Here is a 25,299-nt window from a genome sequence, read left to right as displayed (position 1 = left end):
AGTCTGGGACCTCATGAGCTCCTTTCGGGGGGTCCTCAGGCTTCCAGGGTGAATCGATTATTTACTCTTTCAAAAAATACAAAGACCAGGGTACATTCCATGAAGTTAGTAAGTAGCACATTCAAAACAAAGCAGAGAAAATTATTTTTCACTCAATGCACAATTAAGTTCTGGAATTCATTGCCAGAGGATGTGATTAAGGCAGTTAGAATACCTGGGTTTAAAAAAGGTTTGGACAACTTTCTGGAGAAGAAATCAATAAACTGTTTTTAGACAAGTAGACTTAAGAAATAGACACTACTTATCGCTGCTCAATAGCAGCATAGGATCTATTTTACTGTTTGAGATCTTGCCAAGTACTTGTGACCTGGATTGGCCAATGTTGGAAACAGAATATTGGGCTTGATGGACCCTCAGTCTGACCTAGTATAACAAATTCTTATGTTCTTAAGGTCTTAACTTGAGCACTAGTTTTTTTAAGAGGTGGGGATAACTCCAACCCCTATCCTCTGACTAGTAACAAAAGAAAGGGGCTTAGCCCAGGGGCAAGTAATTAACCAGTAGGTTCCCCCAGTTCTTCCCTTCTCCCAAGTACAGCAGAATAAGGGAGATACATAGTAGACTAAGAGAGTGACAGAGTATACCCATGAATACACACTTGAGTTCTTCAAAAATAAATAAGCCTTTACTTACACAGGGCAAATATATTTCCAGACTATAGGTTACTAGAAAACAATGGTCTTTGCTTTCTTTGACATTTTTAGTTTGGCCAAAGATCATTATAGACATTCAAAGGCTTGACCATAAACAGCAGTCTGAGCCTTAGAAGCTTTTTTGAGCTAACCAATTGTTTGAGTGCAGTTTAGTACATTTTTGTGAGATTTAAGGCACTATCAGACTATGTGGTGCAGCCATTGTGGTGAATTCACTATAAGGTAGTTGTAGTGGAAGAAGTGGACTGATGACAGTTTCCTTTTTAAGATAGGGCAGGCAGTTTTTTCCCTGGATTGCTTCTTTCTGATCCCCAACTACATTTTCTAACACTCCCCTTTGAAGACTCTTTGTGACACATAAGACAGATGACTCTAAACCAACACTCATGTCTCTATATGCTCTCCTGGAGCTATGCTCTCTCATTATCTACTTTTCTGGAGTGTAGCAGCTCTCCCAGCTCTTTCTTTATCACTAAGAAACAACCCTCATTTGCTAAGCTTACTTATCTACTTTTAGAAGCAATTAGGAAGAGCAAAAAGAAAAGTGAACTAAATATGCTTAGTTTAGTATAATCACACATTTAAGTTCCCCTCAATATGCAACCTGCTCACACTGGGAGTAATTTTCAAAAGGAGTTATGCGTGTAAATGTAACGATGCTCGTAGCAATTTTTAAAAGCCATTTACTCGAGTAAAGTGCACTTACGTGAGTAAATCCTATGGACATTTCAGTGGCATATATCGTAGCAATTTTCAAAAGCCCACTTACTCAAGAAGTGATTTTACTCGAGTAAATGCTTTTGAAAATCAGGCCCACTATGTATTTTCAGGTTTTCATACACGGTATGCTATTGGAGACAATTTTTACCATGTACACTGCAATTCTTAATGCATCACTTGTAAAGTGGCATGTTAATGTGTATGCTAAATTGTTTTGCAAGTGCATTCTAAACATTTTTTAATGTGAACTTTATTACATAAGCCCCATATTATTTAAGTTTAGAAGTCAGCTTGCTATTAAAGGTTGATAAAAAATCCACCATAAAACTATCTAGGCCAGGCAGATTAAAATGAGTTGGAGTAATTTATTATGGGTTTGACAGTTACTTGGTTTTGATTGAAAATATCACTATCCTTATCATAAGGCTTGGGGGTAACTGCATGGAGCGGCAGTTATTATCCTTGAGAGAAACATAGGGATATCTTTCATGGAATGGCAGATACTATCATAAGAAGCTTGCTGGATGGGCCATCTGGTTCTTTTCTGCCTTCTTTACTATGTTATGTTACTATTTTATGTTATTATGAGTTTAAATAGCTTCCTAAATCTTCTCTTTAATTATATAGTCCAATTTACATTTTTCCTCTCAATTTAAGTGGAGTTGATCCAATGTATTAACAAATTGTCTGGAATTTTCACTTTCTAGGCTGACTGAGTAAAAAGGCCGAGACTTCCATTTCAGAATTATAATCTCTATTTATTCAGATGAATCACCTGGCGAAGACTGCCTAGAGATAATTCTCAGCAGTGTTCTGAAAATCATTACTGCTATCAGATCTTAAATACCGTTTTTACGCAAAGAAGACAGTCAGCCAAATTTTGGTTTAGTAAGCTTACAAGGAGAAATAACTATTTCAACACTAACCATTAGCTATTTGTAATTTTGAAAAGCTTGCTGCAGGCAGTTTCTAATAGACATCTAAATGTATTTGTCTTACACCATTTGCCTCTCGAGGCCCAAACTGCTCAGCTGAATCTGGATTGTAATGAATGTATATTTAAAAATAAAACTATGGTTTTAACCCTTTCAAAATTCATTGATTTTTCTCAATATTACATATGAACAGTATGACATATTTTGTTGCATAGTCTCGTTATCTTTATAAATGAACTTAAAATGCAATGATTCTACACTTTGAATTCTCTCCTTACTCCTGTTTGCTTTTAAATATTGTGCTAATAACTGTGCACTTTTATTAATAATCTCTCACCCTTTCTGCTGCAAATCCTGGGCACTCCATTCAGAGTCCTATTCCATCCCCTGCAAAACAATTCAAGAAGTCTCCTCCAGGGAATGTAATAGCTTCTTTTTGTCTACACTTTCCCAATCTTCTTCCCTTCCTACAAGAATTTAAGAGTCTCCTTTGGGCCTTCCACCTCCCAATTTCCTCTCCAAACTGGAGCACTACCCCCCCACACCTAGCCTTCTGGAATATGTACCTTCCATTCTGGAGTCGCCTCTTTTCTTCCCTAGCAGGAAGGTTTTTCTGTAGAGATTTTTTGCTGGCATAGCCACGAAACTCAGAACGATACCATCTTGCACTTCGCTATGTGGTGGTATTTCTGTATTCTTGTGGGAGGGAGCAACCATGTTGAGGTGTTGAATTCTGCTTGGGGTCAGGACTCTGAATAGTGCACTTGGAATCAGTAGTGCAGAGAGGGATGGGTCAGCACGATCTTTAAGAGGAAGTTAAGGTCTTGAACTCCCCCTGCTAATTGAGCTTGCTTACATGTGGGATTTTGCTGTAGCTAGCATGGATGCTCCATTTTTTTGTGTTTTTGACCATGCTAGTACTATGGCTCGGGGTAACATTTATTGCCTAGCATGTTAAGTTCCATTTTAATGTGCATGTAAATGTTTAGAAAATTACATGCTAAAATATTTTTTTTAGAATGGATTTTTATTGTATGTCTGTTAGTGTTATCTGACAAAATGAATTATATTTCCATAGAATTCCATAGGTTAGCAATGGCTGGGTATATAAGCCTACAAGCCAATTCATTTAATATAATAGGGCTACAATTGATTTTCTTCAATGCATATTCAGCGTAGCTCTCTGTTTCAATGGCAGGGGGAATGAAGAAAAGAGGATTTATATTCAGACAATAACCAACAATGACTGAATTGCACAGGCTGGGTAAACAAATAAGCGTGGGAGTAGCATGCTTATTGAGGCAGTTACTACCCCTAACCAATCAAGCTAGATACTTCACTTAGATGCAGCTACAGCACTGCTCTCTACATTAATGGCGGGGGTGGAAGGGAATTGGAACCTAAAGATTACTAAGGGCCAAAGAGTAACAGTTAAGTATGAGAAAAAAACAAGTGTGAAAGCTTGCGGGGCAGACTGGATGGGCCGTTTGGTCTTCTTCTGCCGTCATTTCTATGTTTCTATATGTTTCTATGTTTCTACAGATTTTTATGTATTATTTTAGTGGATTGTTTGGCAAGGAATATTTATGGGTGATCTTTATCTCATGTGATATCTGCCTACAATGGGATTCTAGATTCTATAATTAGCAACGTATATTATGTTACCTATTTCTATTTTCTTGAAATATTTAAGCAGATAAACGAATGTAAAAAGTACTTCCATGGTCAATATTGTATTAGTGAGAAAACTGACAAACTACACTTTCCCTTGTAGGTTGTTGGTCTTCTCCTACCAAACCAGACACTGGCATCAACTGTTTTCTGGCAGGTAAGCATCTTCTAAAATGTTATCTTGGATCATCAGTAGTACTAGTGGTCTAATCTCCATTTTGCTTTTCCTATCTTTATACACGTAATGATTAGGTTTGGATAAATTGACTAGTACTTTGTGCTGTGGCCCTACGTTACTATTGATATTATATTGAGGAACAGTATTATGTTCTGTATTTTATTCTTTTATTGTTGATTTTATTCTTCTTGCAACTATGTTTTTACTGTTTCATTGAAATCCACTTTAAGATTTAAGGGAAAAGCAGGAAATGAAGACTAAATAATAAAGAAATAAAATGTGTTCCTCTAGTATCCACCAACTACATATAATTTAGAAGTACAAGAAATAGAATTATTAAACAAGTAAGAGATATAGGAATAATCATCTCAGATAGCCTGAAGGTAACCAGTCAATGTAGTAAAGTATAGCCATCCCTGTCCTGGTTATTGAGGTGGATGGAGTGTGAGTCCCATTTACGGAGTTTTGTAGCTGTTCAAATAGACTCATAATGACAGGGAGTACAGAATTGCTGTTAAAAGAAATTCCACGCATTGGGCTGGTGTTCCCTATGGTTTGCATTTATTGTCGAAGTATGATAGTTGGTGATATTTTCAGCAGAGAAACATAGAGGTGTTCCAGGACGGAGTTAAGTTAGCCTGATAAGTTATCTGGCTAACTCCAGCATTCAGAGTTACCCAGATAACTCATCCATCTAACTCTGCTCATGCTATAGATCATTATTAATATTAGCTGGATAAAGTTATCCAACTAACTTTAAGATAGTCAGGTATATTCAGTGGTGCAGTTGAGCAGTTGTGCTGCTGAATATCCTGCCACAATTAGACAGATAAGTTTATCCAGCTAACTTTGCAAGCTAGCCAGTGGCTCAGTATTTCCCCTTATACTATATAGCTGTAATTAGGTTTAAACAATGACCTCTTTTATAGTAATTGCTGTTAAAAGAATATTTTATTTACACTATCTCTGTTTATCCTTATTGTTAACACGGCAAATTGGGCTTATCCTGCAAAACACTGGAGCAGTGTTATGGTTATGAGGTTCTGGAGTGGATTCTTGGGTACCGCGGTGATGGCCATTCCCATGGGGAGGAGCCCCGTGAGGAACCGCAGTACTAGGCTAGACTCTATACACGCAGACACAGAGAAGTTGTATTTATTGTACAGCTCGATGGTACTGCCCGGGGAGCGGACAGCAGTGAAGTTAACCCAGTGAAGTAGTCCAGGTGTCCTCAGCAGAGGAGACCCAGTCTCACACTCGAGTAGGTGATAGGCAGCGTGGCATAGCAGGGACAAGTCCCGGATGTAGACACAGAGTGCTGAAGCTGAAGGTGAGACAGACTGAAAGGGTTAGTACTCACTGAAGCAGAAAACTGTATTGTTGAAGACCCCGGCAGGCAGAAGTTGTTCAGTGGCAGGCACCAGATTAGGGAGAGCAGGCCCTCGAGGAGCGAGTACCCAGTATCCCAAGATAGGTACCTGATATAGAGCAGAAGGGCCCCCAAGGCATGGGTACCCAGATTAGTGAAGAAATACCCCAAAGGGCAGAGAGAGCTACCTGCGGCAGCTGGGAAGCGGCAGAGCAGCTTAGACTGGAGGCAATCCAATCCTTGCTAACTCAGTTTGTTAGCAAATGAAGGGCAGGCTAAATACCAGGATGTGATATTGTCACTCGGAGGGGACACCCCCCGAGGTTCCCACCATGACGTGGATAAAGACATGGGTGGTGTGCGCGCACGCACCCTAGAAGGCCCTCAGGAAAATCATGGCGAACACCGTCGCCATTGCTGATCCAGGGACACCGGAGAGAGCGGCATGAAGATGCGGCAGCAGCCATCTTCCCAAGGCTTGAGGAGAGAGAAGGAAGAAAGGTGAGGCACAGAGGTCGAAGCCGTCTGAGACCAACGGACTCAACAGCACCCCCCTTCAAAAGGTCCCCTCCAGACTGCCTACCTGGTCTAGGTTTTTGAGGATGTGATCGATGAAATTGATGAAGCATCTCTTTGTCCATGATATTAGCCAGTGGTTCCCAAGAGTTTTCTTCTAGTCCGTATCTCTTCCATGACAGGAGGTATTCCCAAACTCTGCCTCTCTTTCTTATATCAAGGATTGCATCAACCTTATATTCGATGTCTTCTTCTGCATCAACTGGAGTAGGTTCAGGTGTCTTGGTGGAAAACGCGCTAAGAACAAGTGGTTTCAGCAGCGAAACATGGAATGCATTTGGAATCCTCATAGCTGGAGGGAGTCTCAGACTATAGGTGAGTGAGCCCAACCGTCGGAGAATAGGAAAGGGTCCGACAAAGCGTGGAACAAATCGAGCAGATGGAAGCTTAAGTCTCAGATGTTTAGTAGAAAGCCAAACTTTATCTCCAGACTGGAATTCAGGAGCCTTGCTTCGGTGAGCATCATAGCCTTTCTTTGCTTTTTGTCCTGCTTTTTGGAGCATCTCTTTAGTCATTCTCCAGAGCTGCTGTATATCTTTGGCAGTAGATTGAACTGCCGGGGACGACACAGAAAATGGAAGTGGTAAAGGTTGTCGTCCGTACACCAATTCAAATGGAGTAGATCCAGTAGATGACGCTGGGTGCGAATTAATGGCAAATTCAGCCCAGGGCAACAGTTCAGCCCAGTCATTCTGTCGTGAACCGACATAGGCGCGGAGGAACTGTTTGAGAGTTCTAGTCATTCTCTCAGTTTGGCCATTCGACTGAGGATGATACGCAGAGGTGAAGTCAAGCGTGATGTCGAATTTCTTACACAAGGCTTTCCAGAACTTTGCTGTAAATTGAGCTCCTCCGTCAGAAACAATATGTTTAGGCATGACATGTAGGCGAAAGATGTGACTGATGAATAACTTAGCAAGTTCCATGGCTGATGGCAAGCCAGGGAGAGCCACGAAGTGAGCCATCTTCAAAAATCGGTCCACTGTAACCCAAATGGTATTGTTACCTCCGGAAAGTGGCAGGTCCACCAGAAAATCTGTTGCAATATGGGTCCAGGGCTCATCCAGTGCTGGCAAGGGTTGAAGCAGGCCCCAAGGACGTCCAGGCGGAGGTTTCTGTCTGGCACAATTGGAACAGGAGGCTATGTAAGTTAGAGTGTCTTCTTTCATGGTTGGCCATCAATAGTACTTTTGCAGCTTGGCCAGTGTTCGCCGTTGATCAGGGTGTCCAGCCAGTTATGAATCATGAGCCCATCTTAGCAATTTATTTCTTAGATTGCAGGGTACAATGTTCTTGCCCGGGGGTACCGAATATGTAGCTGTGAGAACCACTCCATGACATTGGTGGCATCTTCCTCGGTGCTGGAGAATGACTGGGCTGAGCACTGAGGGAAACATCATTACTGCCACAGTAACCATCTGTCGCCAACACCATTCTGGACATCGGTGGCAGTTTCCTCGGTGATGGAGAATGACCAGGTCGAGCACCGAGGGAAACATCATCACTGCCACGGTAACTGTCCGTCACTGTCGCCATTCTGGACATCGGTGGCAGTTTCCTCGGTGCTGGAGAATGACCGGGCTGAGCACCGAGGGATACATCGTTGCCAGCACCGACGTGGTTCCACGTTTGGTGCCGGCACTGATACCGCACCGACATCAATGTCCATTGAGCCAGTTGTGAAGCGGGCCCGGGTACAAGAGTCTCCATACTCTTCTGCACCCGTGGCACCAAGGCGTTCCCCACCTACACCAATGCCAGGTACTGAGCCACCACAGATTCATGTGGAAGTGCCAGTAACGCCTAGCCTGTCTCCCCCTGTAGCTGTGCTACCTATACCAGCTTCCAGGGAGGAGCTGGACATCCTCTTCTGTCAGGCTGTCCTCGATGCCTTCCAGAATCTACTAACACCGGAGCCATCGGTATTCTCACTGCTGTGGTACCACCTCGATGTGGCACCTATCAACGACAGCCTAAGCCATCAATGCCGACTCGTCCTTCTGAGCCTCCATGGACCCCTATACCTATCCCAGGATCCTCGAAGGGCGATGGGCATTCTAATCCTGCTTCAGCACCGATCCCATTAAGACCTAAGTAAAGGATGTGTCTGAAACCATCCCTTTCGACCTGGTCACTAAAATGGACCAGAAGTTTTCGGGAGGGTCTAGGTCGTAACATCTTCTAAGACCCATATTGGTATCACCTATTGCTATTTACCAGCTATGTTTGACACAACACCAAGGGAACCTCTCTGCCATCCACATGAAATTCGAGCAGCATGTGATTGCTTCGAAACGTCCTCCCGTTGCCAGCATTAGGACTCCATACTAGATGATAACCTGGCTTATGGCCCCTGATTTACGGCCTGAAGTCCAGGATAAACTAGCTGATCTGCCATGCACCGCAGATAATCTCTTCGTGTGCAAGGTCCAGCAGACAGTGGCTCAATTGCAAGACTACTGTGAAAACCTGCGACAGCTCTCTATGTTTCTTGCACAGCAAAGAGGAACAAAGGGCATAACGCATGGCTCGAAGCTCCAGGAAGTTGATCTGAGACTTTTCATGGAGCGGAGTCAACGCATTTTGGGTTTGGAGGGTGTTGATACGAGCTCTCCAACCCAAATTGGATGTGACCGTGGCCAAGATCATCTGAGGATTTGGTTACTGGATCGGTGATATGGATCAGGGATGAAAGTGGTTGAACAGCTTAGAGCTCTGAAATTTTAAAATCCACTGAGTTTTCCTCATGGCTAGTCTGGCCATAGGAGTGACTTGGATCGTGGAAACCATGTGGCTCAGCAATGGAAGAATTGATGGGCTGAGGCTATGTTGCATGCGCGCAGAGATGTGGATAATTTGATAGGATGTCTACGCAGTTGTTGGGCAGGAAGGCCGTTGCGACTGTAGTGCCCAGATCTGCTCACTATGTGATTTATGGTAGTTGATCAGAAATCCCAGCCAAATTTAGTAGATTTATAGTGAGTCTTAGAGAATTTAGAGCTCCTTGCTTGGATTGACTCCTTATAGGCAGTTGTCCAGGTAAGGAAACGCGTGAATGCTGTTGTTCTTTGTAGATGAGCGGCAGTCACTGCTAGGCATTTGGTGAAATACACAAGTTGTTGAAGCTAGTTTGAATGGCAGAACTTGGTATTGAAAATGTTGTTGACTCACTATGAAGCATATAGAAAGTCCAGAGAATAGAGGCAACCCCCTTGTTGTAGTAAGGGAAGCATGGTGCCGAGAGACACCATTCTGAACTTTTCTTTCTGAAGAAATTTGTTGAGATTTCTGAGGTCCAGGATGGGTGGAGGTTGCCTGTTTTCTTTGAAAGTAGGAAATAGCAGCCCTTTATGCCTTCAAACACTGCCTCTCACACAAAACTTTGTGGATACAGACAGACAAAATAGTGGCAAGGTGGTATTCGAACAAAAGGGATGCACAGGCTCTTAGCTGCTCTGCCAGGAAGCCGCACAGTTCTGGGCCAGGGCCCTTGCACACTCCATGCATCTCTGGGCCACTTATCTAACAGGCATACCGAATGCACTAGCAGACCATCTCAATGTCTCCATCCTCACGAGTGGTCTCTGAATCCATGTGTAGCGAGCAAAATCTTCTAGCGCTGAGGTCAACCAACCATCGACCTCTTTGCATCCAAATTGAACCACAAAGTGGACAGATTCTGCTCCCTACACAGGCATCGAAATGCCCGTGCAACAAAGGCCACCTATATGCATCTCTTCTGAAACTGCTCATAGCCAAAACTCTCGTGAAGCTACAGCAGGACAGGTCTTCAATGATTCTCATAACTCCATACTGGCCTCGACAAGTATGCTTCCCCAAACTTCTCAACCTATCACTCCAGGAACCAATTTGCCTGCCCACAGATCAATCTCATAACACAGACTCACTGATATTCTCAGGTACTTGTAGCTTCACTATAACCTTCCACACATAAATCTTACCATTCAAAATGGGCAAGATTTACCAAATGGCATGCACAAAAAGGTATTGGCCCCTTTTTCCTGCCCCACTCCATCTCTATTAGTCTATCTAGGATACCTTTCAGATTCTGGTCCCAGACATCCTCTGCACGGGTACACCTTAGTTCCATCTCAGTGTACCACCAGGGAGTAGGGGATACACTGTTAATGGCTCAACCCCTTATGAGTTGGATTATCATGGGTTTTCTACAAATTAAGCCTCCTCTATGATCACCGGTTACGGAATGGGGCCTAAATGTAGTGCTTACAAGGCTCATACGTTCCCCGTTCGAGTCTTTGTATTCCTATAACATTGAAATTCTAACATGGAAAATTATTTTCCTCGTAGCCATCACCTCTGCTAAAAGGGTCAGTGAGTTACAAGCCCTTGTTGCATACTCACCAGACACTAGGTTCTTCTGTGACCGACTGGTCCTCCGTACTCACCCTAAATTTCTTCTTCAGGTGGACACAGCCTCTCACCTTACTCAGTCTATAGTCTGCCCACTCTTTCCCAAGGCCTTACTCTCACCAGGGCAAGAGGGTATTGCACACCTTGGACTGTAAGCGTGCACTTGCATTCTATCTAGACCGCACTGCACTCCATAGGAAATCCACCCAACTCTTTGCTTCTTTGACAAAGACAAGCTGTGAGTTCCAGTGGGCAAACAAGCTCTCTCCAACTAGCTAGCAGACTGTATTGAATTCTGCTATGAGAAAGCAGGCCTTCCTCTACAGGGGTGAATGCAGGCACATTTTGTAATGGCCATCGGCAACATTTGTCATGGCATTTGCCATCGGCAAACATTTGCCATGGCAACATCGGTAGCACACTATTGTTCAGTACTAATTGCCGACATCTCCTAGGCTGTGACATGGAGCTCTCTTCACATATTCGCAGCCCTCTACTGCTTAGATAAGGAAGTCCGTCAAGACTCTGCCTTTGGCCAATCTGTCTTGCAAAATTTGTTCCAGTATAATCCCCAACTCCTTCCACAACCACCTGCTGTGATTTCAGGCTGCCTCATCATTGCACTCCAATTATTGTGCCTGCTGCACGAGTTGTCTGCTATTGGCCTGTTGTAATATGAGTCAGCCTGTAGCTTGCTAATCATCCATATGTGAGGACTACCATCTTGCTTGTCCTGGAAGAAAGCAGAGTTGCTTACCTGTAACAGGTGTTCTCCCAGGACAGCAGGATGTAGTCCTCACGAAACCCACCCGCCACCCCACGGAGTTGGGTCTGCTTACGTTTATTATTTTATTTTTTCGCTCGTGCTTTTTGCTACAAACGAGACTGAAGAGAGACCCCTGTGGACAAAGGGATCATGGATTACACCTGTTACAGGTAAGTAATTCTGATGAATTGCTTCCGGGGAAAATTCCCCCTTGGGTCAGAGTATACGCACTGTCGGAACCAGAAACACAGGCTATGAACCAATATTTATTTATTTAGGTTTTTTATATACCGGCATTCATGATAGGATCACATCATGCCGGTTTACATTTGAACAAGGAGTGTAGGGTAACAATAAAACTGAACTAGTGCATAGGAAATGAAGTTACATTGAACAAAGGTAATGGAACTAGGAGAAGAGTGAGAAAGACAAAAGTAAGAATATATTCAAGAAAACCTGGATCGGGGTTTTATCTGGCCCTCTTCTTCTCCAGGAGGGGCCGGGTTCTTTTTTGTCAAAAAAAAAAAATGGCTCTCTACGCCCCTGCATTGATTATCATGGTCTGAATGCCATCACTCGGAAAAATCGTTATCCCATTCCACTCATCACCGAGTTGTTTGACAGACTCAAAGGAACATAGATTTTCACCAAGTTAGACCTGCATGATGCCTATAACCTCGTGCAGATTCGAGAAGGGGATGAGTGGAAAACTGCCTTTAATACTCGTGATGGACATTACGAATATTTAGTATTCCCTTTTGGCTTATGTAATGCATCTGCAATTTTTCAGGCCATGGTTAATGATATTTTTCAGGACCTTCTTTATTCACATGTTATCGTCTGTCTAGATGACATCCTCATCTTTTCTTAATCCATGGACCAACACCTTCTCCATGTACAACAGGTCCTTCAACGACTGTGGGAGAATAAGTTATTCACCAAGTTAGAGAAATATATGTTCCATAAGCAAGAACTTTCCTTTCTGGGCTACATTATTTCTCAGCCTGGATTACAAATGGATCCAGAGAAGATCAAAGCAATCCTGGACTGGCCTCAACCTATAGGTCTCAAGGCCTTACAGCAATTCTTGGGGTTTTCAAATTATTATCGACAATTTATCTCCAGCTACTCAACCTTAATAGCACCTCTCACTGCCATGACCAAAAAAGGAGCCAATGTTCTTAAATGGGGCGCAGAGGCCATCCAAGCCTTTCAAACTTAAAAGAAGAATTTATTAAAGATCCCTGTCTATGATGGCCAGACCCAACAAAACCCTTTATTTTAGAGGTAGCCGCTTCTGCCCTTGGGGTTGGCGCTATCCTCGTACAACATCTGGAGGAGGGGAACCTTGCCACTTGTGCATATTTCTCCAAAAGAATTTCTTCCATAGAGAACAATTATGCCATCGGTGACTGGGAGCTCTCGAGGGCTATTAGGTTAGCCCTCGAGAAGTGGCAACATTTATTAGAGGGGGCAAAATATATGATCACCATTTATACAGATCACAAGAATTTAGCTTATCTCTCGCATGCTCAGCATCTAAATCCTCGGCAAGTTCAATGGGCTTTATTTTTTAGTTGATTTAACTTTAAACTACTCTTTCGACCAGCGGAGAAGACTCAATGAGTGAATTACCTGTCAAGAAGCTTTCTCTCCAATGACACCCCAGAACCACCGCGTCATATTATCAATTCAGCCCGGAGATTATGATTGCTGCCACCTTTACTGTCCCCATTGGCAAGACTGACGTTCCCAAATGCCTAAGGGGAAGAGTTCTATGTTGGGCTCTCGATTCTTATGTGACAGGCCACCCAGGACTTCAGCATACCAGAGAACTCATCAGTCATCACTATTGGTGGCCTCAATGGAAAGAAGACTCAAAAAGATTCATAGAATCCTGTCCTACATACGCCGCACACAAAAGTATCCAAACTCGACCCTGGGGTTTGTTACAACCCTTGCCCGTACCTGACAAGCCATGGACTCACATTGCAACTGATTTTATTACAAACCTACCCCTATCTGATAGAAATAACACCATCTGGGTCGTGGTTGACTGATTTTCTAAAATGGCCCATTTCATTCCGCTGCCTGGATTACCCACAGCACCTGAATTAGCTTGTCTATTTCTCCAACACATTTTTTGGATTCACAGACTCCCCCAGCATATTGAATCCAATAGACGAGCCCAATTCACTGCTCGCTTCTGGAGGAATCTGTGTAGCAAATTCGGAATATAGCTTGACTTTTCTTCCGCTTACCACCCACAGACCAATGGACTAGCGGTACGCACTAACCAGTCACTCAAGACCTTCCTACGCTGTTACATCAATCAACAACAAGATGACTGGTCCTCACTATTTCCTTGGGCAGAAATATCTCACAACAACCACGTCACGCAGACTATGGGCACGTCCCCTTTCTATCTGGTCTTTGGACGGCATCCATGGATACCGTTGCCTCTTGTCTCATCATCATCTTGCCCTGCGGTAGATCTGGCTACTCAAAACTTAAAGATGCTATGGGAGGACATGCAGATTCTACTGAAACAAACAGCAGTCAAAGCCAAAAGGCAAGCTGATAAAAAAACTAAGACCGGCCCCTCAGTTGCACCCAGGAGAACTGGTCTGGCTGAGCACTCACAATCACAGATTACGCTTGCCTTCCCTTAAATTTGCCCCTAATTTTGTGGTACCATTCCCAGTGGACAGACAGATTGGGGAGGTCACCTATAAGTTACAATTACCTCCAACCCTACAAATTCATGATGTGTTCCACATATCTCTTCTCAAACCAGCAGTCTTGTCGTGGCCGTCTAGGAAACCCAAGCAGCTATCATCCATGATAGCGGAAGAGGACACTCAATATGAAGTTCAGGAGATTCTGGAAGCTAGACCCAAGGGACGAATGCTGCAATATTTAATTGCATGGAAAAACTATTGGCCAGAAGAGAACTCCTGGGAATCAGCCAGAAATATTCAAGCCCCCCTGATAATCCGTGACTTTCATTTATGTTTCCCTCTTAAACCCTGTCCAAACAGATAGGGGAGAGGGAGGTGAATCGTGCTTACACTGCAAAACAGTGGAGCTGCATGAAGCATCAGCGATGTCACAGTTGCATGGCGCTGGCCAACCCGTGCGGCACCTTGGCTCGTCCCCCCTTGGCATATCAGCACACCTCAGATGGTCCCCTGCGCTAGCTTGGGAAACAGACTATTTAAACCCGGCTTCCAGACACAAACTTTGCCTCACTAAAGGCTTGCTTGTACTGGTGCTGTCTCAATGCTGGAGTTACCTTTGCCTATGGCCCGGATTGCCCTGGGTTCCTCTTGCCTGCTGCCTGCCTTTGACCCGGACTGGACTTTGGATCTCTCTTTCTTGCTGTCTGCCTACTACCCAGTATAATGCAAATAATATCAGGATTTCTTGAGTGTGCTATATTTTGCTATATGTGCAAGGTTCATGACGTGTGCACACACAGTCTAGAGGGAACAGTGTTCTCGGCTGAATCATGTTGGGTAGAAAGGAGAATGATAGGTTGCTTTTGGCTATAAGATGAGTGGGTTTTAAGGTGTGGACTTTACTGTTGATGATTCTATTCTATTTTATTTTACTTTGTTATTGCATTTATGAAGCCCTTGTAATAAGATGTTTAGTTCATATTTGCATGAATTTTATGTATTGTATGAATTGTAGTTATTGTTATTATGTAATTGTGTAAGCCACCTTAATTAATTACAGAAAGATGGCATATAAATTTTATTCCTAAATAAATGAGGTTACTATGTTACTTGTGCTCTATAGTGCTAGTAGTAAGTGAGCAGTTCATTGTGGTGAGAGTGGGAAGTCCAGTGAACTGTCAGCTTGAAAAATAATCTACTCTAAAAATATATTTAAAAGCACAATGTTTTGTTACTACAAAATACATTTGGGACACATAAAGTAGCCTCAGTACTAGCTATTGTGATTCTCCTGTGAGCGGCTCACTCACCTTCCAGCTTCTCAGACACCACCGACTCCCAATGCTGGTGGGCGCTGTTTCTGTCTTCCTGAGCAGCCTTGAGCTGCTGCTATTGCCGCTTTCATCGCCAGGCCCCTGCAGATGCTTCCACGGCAGAAGAGATACTGCTGGTCCCCATGTGGTAGAGAGACACTGCCGCCGTTGTTTTTTGCGGACTTGGAGCGCCACCGACATCCAATGCCACCTCTGCTTCCTGCATGGCTGGAGCGCCGCTTCACCCAATGTTGCCTCAGCCTTGTCACTGCACTCTGAGGATGGAGAGATGGCACCATCTTCTGATGCCAGCTGGAGACCGCCTCTGCCATCCATGCGATGGAAGAGTGCTGATGATACTGCCATGACCTTCGCAGCCTGAGAACCACCAACTTCCATCTCTGCTCCTGTCGCATTCTCCTAAACGTGCATGCGTCTGTTTAGAATTTAAAGGGACCATAGCGGGAAAAGCCCTGCCGCCCCTCCTGCTGATGTCCTTCTACTAGCCCTATAAAAGGGCTCTTCAGTCTTTGCTCGGGGCCTTCGCAAGGTCTTCAGTCTTCCTGTGATCTTCAAGGTCTTCTGTTTCCTGTATTTCTTGTTGGAGGTCCTCTAGGTCTTCATTTCTCTGATGTTCCTGGTCTCTCAACATTTCCTGGTTCCTGTATCTTCTGAGTCCTGGTCAATTCTTCATCTTGCTCCTCAATCCAAGTCTTCAACTCGTTCCTGAATCCAAGCCTTTGCCTTGTTTCTGTTTCCAGCCTTTGTCCTGTCTAGAGTCTTCAGAGTCTTTGTTGCTGGTTCTAGTCTTCAGGAGTCTTCCAAGCTCCTGAATCCAAGTACCTGAATCCGAGATTCTGAGTCTAAGTCCGAGTTCCTAGTCCAAGTTCCTGAGTCTGAATTCCAAGTCCAAGTTTCTGAGTCTCAATCTGAATATGAGTTCTTGAGTTCTGTCCTTGGTCTTTGGAGTTCTTGTTCCAGCTCCTCTTGTTTCAAGTCTTTGAGTCCAGTGCCTGTGCCACTATTGTGGGGTCCACAGTCATCCAATCAGTTATGTAGAGTGGGCAGCGGTGCCGAACTCTCTCAGAGCTTTCGTCTTGTTCCAGGTCCTCAGCCTTGGTCTGTCCTCATGCACAAATTGTTTTGTAGCGTCAGTCTGAAAGGGCTTTTGAGTGGCTGGAGGGCTACCCCGAAGACCAGCATTGCGATGCTGAGTCTCAGTTCCTGTTGCGTGTTGGATGTCCGAGTGTTCCTGTTCCGAGTCAAGAGTGTTTCTATGCCAAACCAAGAGTTCCTGTTTCCAAGTCGAGTCTTCTTGTTCCAAGCTAAGCATGTTCCTGTTTCCAAGCCAAGAGTATTACAGTTTCAGCCATTCTGTGTTCAGATACATTCACCCACAAGCAGCATCAACCACGGCCAACCCTGGGATTGCACAGGTCACATCATAGCACAGGGGCTCATGCTCTCAAATGCCTGTCCGCGCTCACAACAGATTGTGAAGGCCATGCTCTTGGTGAATGTGTCCCCCAACGGGCAATCCATGCTTGACTCTTGTTCCTTCCTGAGTATTTTTTTTTCTATGACCTGTAGGAAGCGCCTGCATCCAGATTTTTGTTCAAGTTCTTCAGCCTTGGATCTAGCCTTCAGTGTGTCCATGCACTGCAGCCATGTCTTCATCCAAGTATTTATTTTATTTATTTATTTATTTATTTATTTATTTATTTATTTAAGGGTTTTTTTTATACCGAGATATAGCTATCAGCCTTTACCCCGGTTTACAGTTACAACAACATATTACATTTAACAGGGAACTGAAGAAGAAAACAGTGGAGACATGAAAACTAAGAATAAGTATTAAAAATTAAGGAATTGAACAATCTTACAAGTAATATTAAAAAACGTTTAGCACTAGGTATTAACAATCTTACAAGTAATATTAAAATAATATTAAAATATAAAAATATTAAGGAATTAACAATCTTACAAGTAAATTAAAAACATTTAGCACTAGGTATATTTATGATTAGACCATATAATAACTAGCTTAAAGGCGTTCAGTGTCATGTTATAGTCTTTGTCGTTTCTTGTCGGATAACGGCTATGAGTTAGATATGTTGTGTGGTGCTAACCAATACCATCTTTGAATGCTTGACAGAAAAGCCAAGTTTTAAGCTCTTTTTTTGAAAGACTTAATATTGGTTTGGGAGGATAAGTGCTCAGGTAGAGAGTTCCATAATTTCGGACCAGCTATGGATATGGCTCTTTTCCTAGTGTTGGAAAGCTTACCTAAAGGGAGAGATGGTATTTCAAGTTGTAATTTACTTGTTGCTCTAGTTGTACGTTGCGATCTGTGTACATGTATGACATTGTCAAATGCCGTGTTGTCTGTTATGTGAATTGCGTTGTGTAGAATTGTAAGTATTTTGAACTCGATTCTTTTATCGACTGGAAGCCAATGTAAACTGTTGAGGACAGGTGTAATGTGGTTTGATTTCTTTTTGCCAGTTAGGACTCTTGCTGCGGCATTCTGTAATAGTTGAAGTGGTTTTATGGTCCCTTTAGGTAGCCCTATCAAGAGTGAGTTGCAGTAGTCAAGGCTGGTGAAGATGAGAGATTGTAAGATGGTTCGGAAGTCCTGGTGGTGAAGCAATGGCTTTAGGTGTTTGAGTATTTGGAGTTTGTGGAAACCTTCTCTAGTTTTAGTTGTGATGTGTTTTTTGTAGGATAATTCACTGTCGATCCAGATACCAAGGTCTTTTACGTTGTCTTTAAGTTGTATGTGGATGTTGTCTATATGAAAGGATGGGGTGTTATTGGGTCCTGCTTTTTTTCTTTCTATTAGGATGTATTCTGTTTTGCTCATGTTTAGACATAGTTTTAGGTGGTTTAGCATCTTTTTTATGGCATCCAGGTGCGAGGCAGCAAGTATCATTGCATCTTCGATAGTTGATGTAATTGGAAGGAGGAGTTGTATTTCGTCAGCATACATGTAGTAAGATACGCCTAGGCTAGAAAGGAGTTGGCATAAAGGAAGTAGATAAATATTAAAGAGTGTGGCTGAAAGAGCAGATCATTGTGGCACTCCTGTTTCGAGGGGGATGGCTTGAGAAGTTTCGTTGTTTATGGCAACTTTGTAGTATCTATCTTTTAGATAAGAAGTAAACCATTCAAGAGTTTTGCTGGAGAGCCCTATGTTTACTAGACTAGATATTAGCTTTTTGTGGTCGACCGTGTCAAAAGCGGCTGAGAGATCGAGAAGGATTAGTATGTGACCTAAGTTGTTATCAAAGCCTCTTAGTATATTGTTGGATAAGTTGAACAGAAGGGTTTCCGTGCTGAGGTTTTTCCTGAATCCGTGTTGGGTAGGATAAAGTATTTTGTAATTATCGAGGTGTTCATTGAGTTGTTTCAGTACTGCTTTCTCTGTCATTTTTGCAAGTAGGGGTAGATTTGATATTGGGCGGTAGTTGTTCATGTCATTTGGGTTCAGGTTCTTTCTTTTTAGTATTGGTCTGATTGTTGCTGTTTTTAACTTTACTGGAAGCTCCCCTTCTTCAATAGATTTAATGATGATTGCTGCTAATGTTGGGGCTATAGAATGGGCAATTTCCTTTAGATCCCGAGTTGGGATGTACATAAGAACATAAGAAATTCCCATGCTGGGTCAGACGAAGGATCCATCAAGCCCAGCATCCTGTTTCCAGCAGTGGCCAAACCAGGTCACAAGAACCTGGCAAGTATCCAAACACCAAGAAAATCCCATTCTACTGATGCAATTAATAGCAGTGGCTATTAGCTAAGTAAACTTGATTAATAGCAGTTAATGGACTTCTCCTGCAAGAACTTATCCAAACCGTTTTTGAACCCAGCTACACTAACTGCACTAACCATGTCCTCTGGCAACAAATTTCAGAGCTTAATTGTGCGTTGAGTGAAAAAGAATTTTCTCTGATTAGTCTTAAATGTGATACTTGCTAATTTCATGGAATGCCCCCTGGTCCTTCTATTATCTGAAAGTGTAAATAACCGATTCACATCTACTCATTCAAGACCTCTCATGATCTTAAAGACCTCTATCATATCCCCCCTACCCGTCTCTTCTCCAAGCTGAACAGCCCCAACTTCTTCAGCCTTTCCTCATAGGGGAGTTCCATGCCCTTTATTATTTTGGTTGCCCTTCTCTGTACTTTCTCCATCGCAAATATATCTTTTTTTAGATGCAGCGACCAGAATTGTACACAGTATTCAAGGTGCGGTCTCACCATGGAGCGATACAGAGGCATTTTGACATTTTCCATTTTATTAGCCATTCCCTTCCTAATAATTCCTAACATTTTGTTTGCTTTTTTGACTGCTGCAGCACACTGAGCCGACAATTTCAAAGTATTATCCACTATGATGCCTAGATCTTTTTCCTGGCTGGTAGCTCCTAATATGAAACCTAACATCATGTAACTACAGCAAGGGTTATTTTTCCCTATATGCAACACCTTGCACTTGTCCACATTAAATTTCATCTGCCATTTGGATGCGCAATCGTCCAGTCTTGCAAGGTCCTCCTGTAACGTATCACAATCCTCTTGTGATTTAACTATTCTGAATAATTTTGTATCATCCACAAATTTGATAACCTCACTCGTCGTATCTCTTTCCAGATCATTTATAAATATATTGAAAAGCACCGGTCCAAGTACAGATCCCTGAGGCACTCCACTGTTTACCCTTTTCCACTGAGAAAATTGACCATTTAATCCTGCTCTCTGTTTCCTGTCTTTTAACCAGTTTGTAATCCACCAAAAGGACATCGCCTCCTATCCCATGACTTTTTAGTTTTCTTAGAAGCCTCTCATGAGGGACTTTGTCAAACGCCTTCTGAAAATCCAAATACACTACATCTACTGGTTCACCTTTATCCACATGTTTATTAACCCCTTCAAAAAATGAAGCAGATTTGTTAGGCAAGACTTCCCATGAGTAAATCCATGTTGACTGTATTCCATTAAACCATGTCTTTCTATATGCTCTACGATTTTGATCTTGAGAATAGTTTCCACTATTTTTCCTGTAACTGAAGTCAGGCCCACTGGTCTATAGTTTCCTGGATCACCCCTGGAGCCCTTTTTAAATAATGGGGTTACATTGGCAACTCTCCAGTCTTCAGGTAAAATAGATGATTTTAATGATAGTTACAAATTTTAACTAATAGATTAGAAATTTCATTTTTGAGTTCCTTCAGTACCCTAGGATGCATACCATCTAGTCCAGGTGATTTGCTACTCTTTAGTTTGTCAATCTGGCCTACCACATCTTCCAGGTTCACAGTGATTTGGTTCAGTTCATCTGACTTATCACCCTTGAAAACCATCTCGGGAACTTGTATCTCCCCAACATCCTCATTAGTAAACACAGAAGCAAAGAATTAATTTAGTCTTTCTGCAATGGTCTTAGCTTCCTTAAGAGCTCCTTTAACCCCTCCATCATCTAACGGTCCAACCGACTCCCTCACAGGTTTCTTGCTTCGGATATATTTTTAAAAGTTTTTATTATGAGTTTTTGCCTCTACGGCCAACTTCAGTTCAAATTCTCTCTTCGCCTGCCTTATCAATGTTTTACACTTAACTTGACAATGCTTATCCTTTATCCTATTTTCTTTAGATGGATCCTTTTTCCAATTTTTGAAGGATTTTTTTTTGGCTTAAATAGCCTCTTTCACCTCACCTTTTAACTATGCCAGTAATCGTTTTGCCTTCCTTCCACCTTTCTTAATGCGTGGAATACACCTGGACTGTGCGTCTAGGATTGTATTTTTAAACAATGTTCATGCCTGTTCAGCACTTTTAACCTTTGCAGCTACACCTTTCAGTGTTTTTCTAACTATTTTCCTCATTTTATCAAAGTTTCCCTTTTGAAAATTTAGTGTTAGAGCTGTAGATTTACTTATTGTCCCCTTCCAGTTATTAGTTTAAATTTGATCATGTTATGATCACTATTGGCAAGTGGCCCCACCACCGTTACCTCTCTCACCAAATCCTGCGTTTCCCTAAGAATTAAATCTAAAATAGCTCCCTCTCTTGTTGGTTCCTGAACCAATTGCTCCATGAAGCAGTTATTTATTACATCCAGGAACTTTATGTTACATTTACCCAGTCAATATTGGGGTAATTAAAATCTATGGCCCCCTCTCTTGCCTGTCTGTACATGGATTATTTTGAATCCTCATTAGTGTACCCATCAGAATGGTTCTTACGAGTGGCCTTATGGCTACGTTATATCGATGACATTCTTATTATCTGGACAGGTTCAGATGTCCAATTTTTTGTCTTTTACGACTGGCTAAACTCTTTAAACCCACACATACAATTTAATTACTGTATTCATGCTTCAAAAATTGCATTTTTAGATATCATGATTTCAGTTGACCAGGATCAGTATGTCACCACACTGTTTAGGAAAGAAACTGATAGGAACACATTACTGGCTTATTCTAGTTGTCATCCTAAACCCCTCAAAGACAATATCCCTACGGGACAATTTTTAAGATTGAAGCGCTTATGCTCTTCTCGTAGTGATTTTTTAAAGCAAGCTCAGCTGATGTCTCAGCGGTTTTTGGATAGAGGGTATCCTCTCCAGGTGATAAAGAAAGCTTTTAAAAGGGCACTTTATACGACTCGTGATTGGTTGTTTCTTCCCACAACAGATGATGATGACCAGTGCTATAACTGTATTCTACCATTTTCAATAGTGAGTAAGGCCATAGCAGCAATGATACGCAGACACTGGAACAATTTATCATTATCCACCCTTTTTCAGGCACCACTTCGGTTCACTTTCAGGAGGGGTAGTAACCTCCGGGACCAGTTAGTACATGCCAGCTTTACTAGATTTGAGAGGGACACTATGGGGGGCCAGCACGGTCCCTGTGGTCGTTGCACGATGTGTAGCCACACTGTAACATCAGACTTTTTCACTCACCCTAACACTGGTCAAACGTTTAAATTTCGCAGTGTTTCAGATTGTACCACCAAGGGTGTTATATATGTAATACAATGTCCTTGTTCATTGCTATATGGAGGAAAGACCTCTAGGATGGTGAAAACTCGCATCATCGAACATTGTTCAAATATTCGTCTCCTTAGGATGGATGAACCCTTGGTCACGCATTGGGTCCAATGCCAGCACACGATTGCTGAACTCTTTTTTTCAGTTTTGGAGGTTGTTGTACCCCCGTTAAGGGGAGGTGATTATGCTGAAACATTGGGTAGAAGGGAACAGAAGTGGATCTTTACTCTGTCAACAGTCCATCCTAATGGTTTAAACAAAGATATAGAGTGGTATTTGTTTGGATGAAATGTTTCTTGTGGGGGCAGGGCTTGAGTTGTACCTATCGCGATAGCCTCTGTTTTTGGCGCCAAATCCATTTCTTCAAATAGCTAACAAGTAGGGAGAGCCGTTGCGCTCCATGATGTACACATAAGGTATGTTTTGTTTCAAAACATTTTTAAGATACTAGAGCCATATATATTAGTTCCACCTATGTTATTCTTTTACTTTGTAGATGATACTGCATTATTGGTCCCTCCCGATGCAGCCACCCGCGAAACACGGGACCTTGTCGGGGGACTTCGACTGTTTGCTTTGAAATTGTACGGAGTTGCCATTTAAGAGATGTAAAAAAACTATTTCATTAAAACATTTATAAACTTCAGTGGACTTTGCTAACTATTCCTTGCACGCTGTTCTTGTGGATATTGATTGATGTGCAGGACATTTTGCTTCATGTTTTGCTTGGTAATTAAAATCTCCCATTATTATTGTACTGCCAAATTGGTTAGCTTCCCTGATATCTCTTAGCATTTCATCATCTGTCTGACCATTTTGTCCAGGTGGACAGTAGTATACTCTTATCACTATACTCTTACCCAACACACATGGGATTTCTACCCATATAGATTCTACTGAGCATTTAGTCTCTTGTATGATCTTTATCCTGTTGGACTCTATACCCTCCTGGACATAAAGTGCCACACCCCCACCAAGTTGATCCTCCCTATCAATGCGATATAATTTGTACCCTGATATAGCACTGTCCCAAGGGTTATCCTCCTTCCACCAAGTCTCTGTGATGCCAATTATGTCAATTTCATCATTTACCTTTATACACTCTAGCTCTCCCATCTTACTTCTTAGACTTCTGGCATACAGACATTTCAAAGTGTGTTTTTTGTTTGTATTAACAACCTGCTTTTCAGTTCTTAGAGATAATTTGGAAATCTTTAGCTCAGGTGATTTTTTACATATAGGCACATGGACTATGTTTGCTTTTATTGGAACCTCTCTGTTGCGATGCCCTAACTCTTCTGTTTCATTAGTATCCTTCAAGAATACATTTCTCCGAACCATGCACTGCTGAGTGACTGTCGGCTTTCCCCCTTATTCTAGTTTAAAAGCTTTTCTATCTCCTTTCTAAAAGTTAGTGCCAGCAATTTGGTTCCACTCTGGTTAAGGTGGAACCCATCCTTTCAGAAAAGTTTCCGCTTTCCCCAAAAGTTTCCCCAATTCCGTACAAAACTGAATCCCTCTTCCCTGAACCATGGTCTCATTCACTCATTGAAACTCTGGAGCTCTGCCTGCCTCTGGGGACCTGCACGTGGAACAGGAAGCATTTCAGAGAATGCCACCCTGGAGCTTCTGGATTTCAGCTTTCTACCTAAAATCCTAAATTTGACTTCCAGAACCTCTCTCCCACATTTTCCTATGTCATTTATGCCCACATGTACCATGACAGCCGGCTCCTCCCCAGCACTGTCTATAATCCTATCTAGGTGACATGTCAGGTCTGCCACCTTTGCACCAGGCAGGCAAGTTACCAGGCGTACTCACATCCACCAGCCACCCTGCTATCTACATTTCTAATAATTGAATCACCAACTACGATGGCCGGCCTAACCCTTCCCTCCTGGGCAGTAGCCTCAGCTACTCCAAGACTGGTTCTCTAGCCTCCAGAGATCAAACTCGTTCCCTGAGAGCCAGGAGCTCTTTGCACCGAGTACACACATACAATCTCTCACTGGCGGATAAAAAAGCATACATGTGACACTCAATGCAAAAGACTGGAAAGCCCCCCTCTCGCTGCTGGACTGCTGCCTTCATCATAATTTTATTGAGTTCCTAGTTAAGTTTAGGATACTAAGGGAATTGGAATTAGAGTACTTTATATTTACAAGTGAATTTACCAATTAATCAAATAGTGACCTACAAGGGGATGATTAAACTTTCAATAAGGGCTGGTACAATAGTATGATTTAGATATGAGCTTGATTGATTTTTAATGAGAAAGTGTCTCTTGCTAAAAAGCAAGGGTTGAGTGGGTGGGAAAGACAGACACTAGAATTAACTATCACTGGCTTGTTTATTACCTCAGACACACACAAACTCTAAAGAATATATCCCACTATCTCACCTTTCTCCAAACTTTTATAAATACAAAGATTTCCCAAAGCTATACTTACCAATCCTTTTTATCCACCATTAAATTGATCTTCACTCAAATTATTGAAGGGTTTGAGTTTCGCTCACCTAACGGTGCATGCTTCCGGTCCTCTTCTACTGCAAAGGATGCAGGGCCTCTGGAAGCTGGGGCTGTGGAATTCAATCCCTGGATTGCTCGTGGTGACCTCTGGACTCCTCTCCTGGGGGATGCTGGGAGCAGTATGCAGATCAGCCTTTTGATCCACTTCTACTGGAAAGGGTGCGGGGCCTCTGGAAGCTGGGGCTGTGGAATTCAATCCCTGGATCGCTTGCGGTGACTTCTGGACGCCTCTCCCGAGGGATGCTGGGAGCAGTATGCAGATGAGCCTTGCAGTCCTCTTCTACTGCAAAGGGTGCATGGCCTCTGGAAGCTGGGACTGTGGAATTCAATCCCTGGATCGCTTGCGGTGACCTCTGGACTCCTCTCCCGGGGGATGCTGGGAGCAGCATGCCGATG

The 25,299-nt window shown here is 42.6% G+C and overlaps 1 protein-coding gene across 1 annotated transcript in view; it reads left to right on the top strand.

The window, feature by feature from the left end:
- SFXN5 (sideroflexin 5) overlaps positions 1–25,299 on the top strand; it is a 932,409-nt gene that overhangs the window by 316,940 nt on the left and 590,170 nt on the right. Inside the window, exon 7 of the mRNA XM_029594581.1 lies at positions 4,143–4,196. Coding sequence (XP_029450441.1) covers positions 4,143–4,196 — 54 coding nt within the window. The remainder of the gene's footprint in view (positions 1–4,142; positions 4,197–25,299) is intronic.

The sequence above is a fragment of the Rhinatrema bivittatum genome, chromosome 1 (assembly GCF_901001135.1).
Source record: "Rhinatrema bivittatum chromosome 1, aRhiBiv1.1, whole genome shotgun sequence".
Lineage (NCBI taxonomy): Eukaryota > Metazoa > Chordata > Amphibia > Gymnophiona > Rhinatrematidae > Rhinatrema > Rhinatrema bivittatum.
The sequence above is the reverse complement of the archived record's forward strand: the minus strand, read 5'-3'. Positions and strand labels throughout refer to the sequence as shown.